Below are 9,469 nucleotides of genomic sequence, written 5' to 3'. Positions count from 1 at the left end.
TAGAGGACTGGGGGAGAATTCAGTGAGGTGCTGTACTTAAAGTGCCTGGGAGGAAGGTCAAGAAAGGAGGAGAGAAAAAGGGGAAGGGAGTGGGCAGCAGTGCAGAGAAAGAAAAAAAATGGGTCTACAAAAGCCATTTGGGGCACCTTGTACTTAGACGTGAAACGCCTACCTCCAGGACAGCCGAGTAGGAGACTCAGGTTAAGCAGCCTACTGGGAATATCTGTCCTAGGTTTAACTAGCCCCCACCCCCGTCCCCCCCCCCCCCCCCGCCCGCCAGGGATACCAGGAAGCGCAAAGGCCCCGGGCGATTCCTTGCAGCAGTCCCCAAATGCCTGGTGCACAGAAGATTCTCCTTGGTCTCACCGGCCCATCAAAAGGCTTCTGTGTGATGGCATTCATGCGGGTGAAACTTCCTAGCATGAGCGCTCATGACTTTGATAATGAAGAAAAATAAAGTGAAAATCGGAAATAAAGTGCAAGGCAGCTGCCCCAGGGGAATAGATGTCATGGGCATTTACCGAGCACCTGCTGGGTCACAACCCTCTTCCAACCTGAGTGCTGTTAGGGATGAGAACACCGAGGCTCAGCAAGGTGGCCCAAGTTGCCCATGGGCCCCCAGCAAGCTTGTGGCGTAGGTCCTAGACTACGGAGAGAGTGCTCTTTCGGGTGTCGCGGTGGGAGGAGGGGTTGCGGGGTGGAAGGCTAAGCCGGCGTGTCCTCCCGGGTCTCCTCCGCCCCGGGCCAAGCCTGCGGGAACTGGCTCGAGGCCCCAGCGCCCTCCCTCTGCCTCCTCCCCAGCCAGCCCTCCCGCCGGCCCCCGCCAGTCCCGGCAGGGTGGAGGCGCGCCGGCAGCGCCGCGTCCTTATCAATGGGCCGGGCGGCTTAGCGCGCGGCCGCCCTGTCCGAGGAGGAGCATTCCCCCGGCCCGCCGCGGGTCAGGTGGCCCAGCCATGGCTCCTCGGGGCGCGGTGGCCAGCAGGGGCTCTGTACGCTGCGCGGGGTGCTGAGCTCCCGAGCGGGCCAAGCGCACAGGCTGGCGGCCGTCGGGGCGCCCGCGGAGAGCGCACCTGGCACCATGAGTCCCCGCCCGTCCCCGCCGCTGCGGCTGCTACTGCTGCTGGCGCTGCTGGCTCGCGCCAAGCACACGGTGAGTACCGCGCCTCGCGGCGGGCAGGGGCCCGAGGGGCCGGCGGGCTCGCCCCCTCTTGGTCTCTCGTGGGAGGGGAGTGGAGGGGGACAGCAGAGCTTCCGCAGAGGAATGGGAACTCTTCCCTCCCACCCCGCCCAACGTCAATCTCTACCAGCTCTTCTCCACCCGGCCCCCTCCCCAAAAAGATAAAAACAGCCTATGCGCCTGGAGACGGCAGCTCTAAGACGAATCCCCCCTGCCCTCCACCTCAGCCCTCCCTCCAGCCTGCGCCTCTTAGTCCGCCCTAGACGGAAATTCTGGAGCCGCCCCTGGCAGAGCCTATTGTGTGCTGGGCACTTTGCCTCCAGGATTTCATTGAAATCTTGTAATCGCCTACCGAGGCTGGTATTAGCGCTCTCGCTTCACAGACAAGGAAACCAAGGCTCAGAGAGGGAAATAAAATAAAATAAAAAATCTTGCCCCAAATCAGAAAAAGAGGATTGAAACCCACATCCGTCCGCCCCAAAGCCTTGACATTTTCACACAGGCCAACGTGCAGATGGGAAAACCTCAGAGTGCGGGCCGCAGCTTCCCGGTCTGTGACGGGACCGTTTGCAGCTCTCAAGCCCCCACCCGCGCCCCTACGTTGCCAGTTGGCTCCCTGGTGCCTGCATGTCTGTGGCTCCTGGGAGCTGCTGGTCCCCACAAGCCAGGTCCAGGGAGGGGCTGGAAGGCTGGAAGAGGAAAGAGAAGGCGACAGGGTGGGTGGTTTGTTTTCTTTCCCACAGAGACTCCGGGGTGTCTGGGGCTTCTCCCTCTGGGATTTGAGAGTGAGAGAGTGGCCCCACCCAGATGGGCAGGAATGGGGAGGGGACACGGGGTCAGGAGTAGGGGGCAGATTCCAGAATCATCCCTTCCCTCTAGCATTCCCTCTGGCATTCCAAACTAACCCCTGGGGCCTCTGTTCTAAGAAACTCCTCTGGGAAAGCACTTGGGGACCCAATTCTGAGTCGCCAATCTCTGTCTTGGACAAGGTTCTCCTGTGTCCAACAACCTTGCCTTCCTGTACTCTGCTCCTGTCTGATTATAAGAAAAACCTGTGCTCCTGGAGCAGATGGGAACGTTGACACTCAGGAGACGCCCATCTTTCTGGCAGCTCTGTGACATTCCAGCAGTTGTAGGTTGGCAGAATGCAGTTTGGAGCTCATTCGAGCTCCCTTCCAACCTTGGAGCTTCTTGTTTTCTGTGGGCAGTGGTGACAGTGGAAGGTGCTAGAGCAATAGTACCCATTCTAGTCTTAACTCCCAATTTGAGGAAATGCCACCTGGGACATTGGGGGACAAAGGCAGGTACATCTTGCAGGTGTATTATTCCAAGCCTAGGGGCAGGAGAGGCAACATCTTCTTTCTTAGGTCCCTCCCAGCCTCCGTCTGAAATATTTGCAGTAACCCTGTGGCTGTTATAACTAGTACCTGGCCTGCAGGACTGATGGTCAGCCTGCATTTTTATCGCAAGGGGATCCCCAGTTTATCTCAAACATAACAGAGGGGAAAATGAGAGCCTTTGCTTGGTTCGAGTCTTCAGTGTACCTTGGAAGGATGCTTCATTATGCTGTGGTCCAATTCCTCATTTTATAAGTGAGCAAACTGAGATCCCCAGAGAAAAGACACCCGCCTGAGATCAGCAAGTTAGTAGTAGAGCTGGGACTAGCACCAGATTTCTTGATTCTCAACCACCCGGGCTCTGTCCATTGCACCTTGGATTTACATGTCATTTTCACACACTCGTGTACTTCCTTATATTATTATAAGATGGTTTCCTGTGTATAACTGTGATCCTCTGGTTACTTTAGGGGCTTACCTAGACCTGAGGTTGTATCTCACACTTCTTGGCAGAGAATTCCTTTAATAAACAGGAGTGGAACTGACCTACTTTGGCTGGAGTATTTCCCAGCCTCTGAAATCCTGCTTTCTTTCTATTTGTTTGACTCTGGGTGGATAGAGATTTGGTTTTGAAACTTAAGGGTATTCATATTATCTTTATTCATTTGCGGATCCCCCTTGAGGGAGATCATAGGCATCTTCCTAATGTGAGGTCATTGAGGCCAAACTGCTTATTACTACTCCCCCCTCCATATAGGGAGGTGTCAGAAGGGTCCCTTGCAAGTAGAAACCAAAAAAGTGGTGTGGCCAAAGGGGGCAGTTTTCTGAGCCCCCCTCCTCCCCCCAGTAAGAAACACTGAGCACACTCCCTTTGCCGCTCTTACTCCCATGCAGCTCATGAGAAATTTTACCTGGAACATTATTGCAATTATTTACTGACACATCTGTTCCCCCACATCACAGACATCCCCCCCAATACACACCCTTGAGCTTGAGCACTGAGACTTCTTTCTGTTCTTTTTTTTTTTTTGCCCTGTATTTGAAACAAGTTTCCCAAATAATTGTTAGGTACACCTAACTGTAAGAGCACTGTCTTAAATCTAGTCTTGAAAATATGAGCTCAGATCTTCCCACCCTTTTTTTTTTTTTTTCTTTTCAAGATACAAGGTTTCATTCTCTTGCCCAGGCTGGAGTGTAAGCTGATCACAGCTCACTGTAACCTCAAACTCCTGAGCTCTAGCAATCCTCTTAACTCAGCCTCCCTAGTAGCTGGGACTACAGATGTATTCCTCCATGCCTGGCTAATTTTTTAATTTTTTGTAGAGACAGGGCCTTGCTATGTTGCCCAGGCTGGTCTCAAACTCCTGGCCTCAAGTGACCCCCCCCACCCTGGCCTCCCCAAATGCTGGGATTACAGGTATGAGCCACCACACCAAGCACCCAGTCTTCTTACTTTTAAGTTACGCGCTTTCTAATATGCCACAGGCTGAAATACTCAGTGAATCCTTAGGCCGGTTAGACACCACTTCGTTAAAGGAACTGGACTCAGAATGTCCCAGATTATAACACTTTTGAATCTGGGATCTTAGTTACTTTTAGATTAACGGATGTCTTCAACTCTTACCCTGTCTAGAACTCTGATCTCTGCCTATATATACCTCTAACCCAATTCTGCTGCCCAATATTCAGGTTTTCTTGGGTCAAAATCCAATACTTATTTAAAGCTTTTAGAAAAGGGAAGGCTGTTTTTTCCCCAAGGCAATTAAATTCAATCTTGTCATTTGTAAAATGTAGTTCGTAGGAGGATTAAATTGCTTCATTTACAAATTAATATACGTAAAGAGTCTAATGTGGTGCTGGCATCTGATAAGCTTATTAAAAAGGGGGACAATTAAGACAGCCTGCACTAAGTGCAGGTCCTACCTCTGGCCACCAATCCCTGCAGGTGGTAGCTTCCATCTGGGGCAAAGGCACCATCCGAATCCTGGCTCCTTAGTCATCATGGGTTTCTTCCTTAAGGTAAATGAGTCCTAGAGTTACAGGCTGCTCACTTAACCATTCCCTTCCTTAAAGTCTTTTTCCTTCTTGACAGCAGACGCTGGGGAGCTTATAAATCCTTGACAGTAACGCTCGCAGGTGGACACTGTCATGCTGGCCCCACCGGCTCGGCCTTACCCCACCCTTCTGCACCTGCCGCCTCTAACAGAAACTCTCATTTCCAGCTCATCACCTGTGATTCTTCCAACTCCACCAGAGTGCCAGGGATGTAAGAAAAAAGTTCTGGGAAACACCCAGTGTTTCTGAAGAAACCGGCCTCTCTCTTCTGCCTTAGCGCCCCTTAGCGCCTGATGAGAAGGGGTGTTTTGGCTGTTCTGTTCCTTTCTACCAAGTTCACAGTCTACTTTTTAAATTGAAGGCTGCTGACTAGAGGGATTGCTGGCTCTATAATCCACTGTCTCCATTGCTTGGAGCAACTAATGTCCTGGGGCCAAAAGTCTGGAGATTTCAGAGTAAGGAAGGCACGAGTCAGGATGAAGAGGAGAAAGCAGATATAGGAGGGGAGAGTCTGGGGATTGTGACAATCCACAAGGGCAGAAGGGCGAGAAAAGAGCATGTGTAAGGGCTGGGTCGGACCAGGTGAAAATGAGCACTCTGAGATCTGACGTGAGCCAGCTACCAGGCACCCTCCGACAGGGCGCCAGGCCGGGGTGGTCACTGGCTCTCGAGAGAGGCAGCTCCAAGGGCGCGGATACTGGGAGCCAGGGAAGGCACGAAGACCAGGGTGGGAGCAACCAGGTAAGGGCCTCGAAGCGTCAGCGCGAGGTGGGGTGCCCCACGTGCATGAGCCATTCAGGGAAGTCATGAGGCCCCAGGCAGAGAAGGCCCAGTTGTTCATACTTCATTTCTAGAGCCTGTCATGGTATAAGAGGTGTTGAATGAATAATGAATGAATGAGGATGATATAGCAACAAGCAATGAAGAGTCACATCTTGAAAGCAATCATTGCTTGCTAAATTGTACATAAATGTCTCGAGCAATGAAAAATGATCATTCAAGGTAAGGCTTTTTCATCCATGGCACCTAGTAAGCTGCCAACCTGACAACCTTAGTGAGTTAAGTGAGGGGTTGGGGGATGTTGTTTGCCTTTAAACAGGGTTTCTTAACTTTGACACTATTGACATTTGGGCCAATAGTTCTCTATTGTGGGAACTGTCCTGTGCTTTGTGTGATGTCTGGCAGCACCCTGGGCCTCCACCCACTGGAAGCCAGGAGCATCTCTCCAAGGTTATGATGACAGAAAATGTCTCCAGACTTTGCCAAATGTTCTCTGGGGGTAAATTGCCCCTGCTTGAGAATTGCTGCCTTATTGTCATATTTCAGGAGAGAGACACATTACCAGGGCTGAGAATAGGTGTTCATTTCATATTAGATTCAGGGCAGTGGGGTTGGTGAGAGGGCATCTGAGTCAGAGGACAGAAACAGTCTCCAAACTGGACCAAAGACTTCTGCGGGGAATGGGTTCCTTGATTTATTCTGTCCACCCTTCCCGTCTTTTGCCTTCCTGTCCCCATCCCTCCCAGCTGATAGCTCAGACACATAAAAGCTCCAAGTGCCAGGTCTGGCACACAGAAGCCACATGGCGGTCCCCTCCCCATTCTGTGGTGCATCTGGGTCCAGAGGCTGACAAGCCCTGTGGCGGCACGGTGAGCAGAATCTTGGGAAGGCCTGCGAGGGTCCCTTGGGGAGCTGGCTGTTGAGACTCTTCAGAAGAGGGTTCCTGGGGATTTTCGGTGTATCTGAAAATTCACTTCCTAATTTTCTGAAGAAGTATTTGTAGATTTCTTTTGAAGTTTTTATTATTCTTAAATTAACAAGTAAATGATGATGATGATGATAAAGGCTTCTTTACTGAGCTCTTATTTTATACCACACTCTCTTCTGGGTCCTTCCCAGCACTAGTAGATTTAATTCTCATATCAATTATTGCCCCCGTTGTGCAGATGAGGAAACGAGGCTTGCAGAGACATTAAATCATTCACTCAAGGTCACCCAGCCAGACATGGTGACATGACAACTCAAACCCAGGTGTTCTTAGCCAGCACATGTGTCTGCTCCAATAGAGAGGCCTGCTCGGGGGTTTTGGTGCCCAATGGGTTGTCATAAAATTCTCTCCCAAATCTCAAAATGGCATTAATTTTCATTTAATCTAATCAATTTAAAAAGCATAAAAAAATACTGAATTACACACAGCATTTATTGAGGGGGCCAGAGATGAGCATGGGGTCACAAAATCAAACAGCAGGAGGTACACTTCCAAAACTGTCTAGGGGAGTCCATCTCTTGGCTTTGGCATCACCTTTTGGAGTCCCCACAGAGCCCCCTCCCTCCACCCTTTGTCCCCATTATCCCCACCCATCTGGGAGGGACCAGATTTCCTCTAATGCTGAGCGAGGGCAAAGCCTCTCTTCCTGACACCCCTTGTTGGAAGCCCAGATTTAATAACCGGGGGTAGAGCCCCACTGCCAGAGCGTCCCCCTCCAGTGGGCCCCCAGTTGGTCCCTGCTTCCCTGTCCTTAGCAAGCTGAGGGTTCTCACTACTGACCTTCACTTGGGGACAAACTGCAGCCCAGAGTAAAACCCACAACACTTAGATCCTATCTACTTGCTTACATTACACACAGAGGCTGCCCAGCGTGCACAGGGACTCAAGGAAATGAGACTCTCCTAGGCCCACCCAGCCATAGCAATCTGTGTCCACAGAATCCAAGGGGCCGAGGGGCACCAGGGAGGGCCACCCCTGGTTAATAGTCCCCTGCAGTCCCAGCTCACTGTGCCCCGGGGTCTCCTGAGGTTTCTAGCCCTCTCCAGATCCCCGAATGTCCCCCGTTTCCCACACTCACGGCTCTCAAAGGTGCTCCCTAGATGTCCTCACAAATTCCTGACCTCCCACCTCCCACTCATTTTCAACAGATGGGTTTGCCTTCCACTTTCTGAGAGTTGAGACTGCCTGGATGAACTTCTGACCAACATCTTGCCCTTTAGATTAATAGATGTGTCTAAACTGTACCTTCTGTTCCCTCCCTTCCCATTTGCCTTAGCCAGCTGGGCTGTCATAACAAAATACCGCAGACTGGGAGGCTTAAACAGCAGAGATTAATTTTCTCACTGTCTGGAGGCTGGAAGTCTGAGATCAAGATCTGGTAGAGTTTGGTTTCTTGTAAGGGCCTCTTCCTGGCTCACAGATGGCCACTGCGATGGCTCGCAGATGGCCAATTAGGGTGACCACATAGTTTTCAAGAGAGAAGAGATACTATAAATAGTTACATTGAGACCAAAGGCAGAAACCAGCTGTCCCGGGAATCGTGGGCCATGGGACCCCAGCCTCTCCGAGGCACGTGGTGCGGGGCACTCCCTCCCTCCCAGTCCTCCCTCCCTTGGCTTCTGCTCTGCGTGGCTCCTGGTTCCTGTCCTGCCTCTAGTGCTGCAGCTTCTCAGCCCTGTGAGAGTTGCTCCCCTGTCTCTGGCTTTGTCCGCCGTTCTCCGCTCTCAGCTTGTTCTCACCAAGTCATCTTCCTTGGCAGTCCTGCCATGTCAGCCACCCAACTTTTCTTATCTTACCCCTACTCCCATGCCTACTTCTCTTTTCCTCATCTTTCCTGTTCTCAAAGCTATCAAGGCACCCAGGCTGGACTTGTGAGAGTCACTGTCTCCTTCCTTCACCCCCATAGTCAGTTTGCCACCTGCTCCCCCCAAATCTGCCTCCTTAATGTCTTCTTTACGGGGTTTTGCTGGATGCTGCTGCTCTGGATACGACTGTATTGGTCTGGGTTCTCCAGAGAGACAGAATCAATAGGACAGACACACAAACACACACAGCCATGTGCTAAATAACATTTTGGTCAATGATGGGCCACCTATATGATGGCGGCTCCATAAGGTTATGATGGAGCTAAAAAATTCCTATGGCCTAGTGATGTTGTAGGCATCATAACATAGTAATGCAATGCATTATTCACATGTTTGTGGTGATGCTGGTGTAAGCAAACCTACTGCGTTGCCAGTAGTCAAGGCTGTCCTGAAAGTATCCAGCCATGCAACCATTCTGGTTATAATAACAATGGCTGGATATTTTCTGGACAGCCGTCGTATAGCTATAGCACATACAATTATGCATAGTACATGGTACTTGATAATGACAATACATGACTATGTTACTGGTTTATGTATTTACTATGCTATACTTTTTATTGTTGTTTTATAGCATATTCCTTCTACTTATATTTTTTAAAAGTTAATTGTAAATCAGCTTCAGACAGGTCCTTCAGAAGGTATTCTAGAAGAAGACATTGTTACCGTAGAAGATGATGCTCCTTGCTGTCATGCATGTTATTGCCCTTGAAGACCTTCCAGTGGGACAAGATGTGGAGGTGGAAGACAGTGATATTGATGGTTCTGACCCTGTGTAGGTCTAGACTAATATGTGTGTTTGTGTCTTAGTTCCTAACAAAAAAGTTTAAGAAGTAAAAAAATCAAGAATTTTAAAAATATAAAAAAGCTTATAGAATAAGGACATAAGGAAAGAAAATATTTTTGTACAGTTGTAGAAAAGTTTTTGTGCTTTAGGCTGTGTTACCCCACAAGGAGTCAAAAGTTTAAAAATTAAAAATTTAGAAAGTAAAAAAGTTACAGTAAGCTAAGTTTAATTTATTATTAAAGAAAGAAAAATATTTTTTATAGATCTATGTAGCCTAGGTGTACAGTGTTTATAAAGTCTACAGTAGTGTGCAGTAATGTCCTAGGCTTTCACATCCACTCACTCACTGACTCACCAGAGCATCTTCCAGTCCTGCAAGATTCATTCATGGTAAGTGCCCTCTACAGGTATACCATTTTTTATACCTTTTATACATATTTTTGCTGGGCCTGTTCTATATTTAGATGCACAAATACATAC

General features: G+C 49.7%; 1 protein-coding gene across 1 annotated transcript in view; it reads left to right on the top strand.

Annotated features, from left to right (window-relative positions):
* The first annotated feature begins 825 nt into the window (after positions 1–825).
* Positions 826–9,469, top strand: part of SCTR (secretin receptor) — a 74,058-nt gene continuing 65,414 nt past the window's right edge. The window contains exon 1 of the mRNA XM_069461296.1: positions 826–1,150. Coding sequence (XP_069317397.1) covers positions 1,079–1,150 — 72 coding nt within the window. The 5' untranslated portion in view covers positions 826–1,078. The remainder of the gene's footprint in view (positions 1,151–9,469) is intronic.

Source organism: Eulemur rufifrons, chromosome 1 (genome assembly GCF_041146395.1).
Source record: "Eulemur rufifrons isolate Redbay chromosome 1, OSU_ERuf_1, whole genome shotgun sequence".
Lineage (NCBI taxonomy): Eukaryota > Metazoa > Chordata > Mammalia > Primates > Lemuridae > Eulemur > Eulemur rufifrons.
The sequence above is the reverse complement of the archived record's forward strand: the minus strand, read 5'-3'. Positions and strand labels throughout refer to the sequence as shown.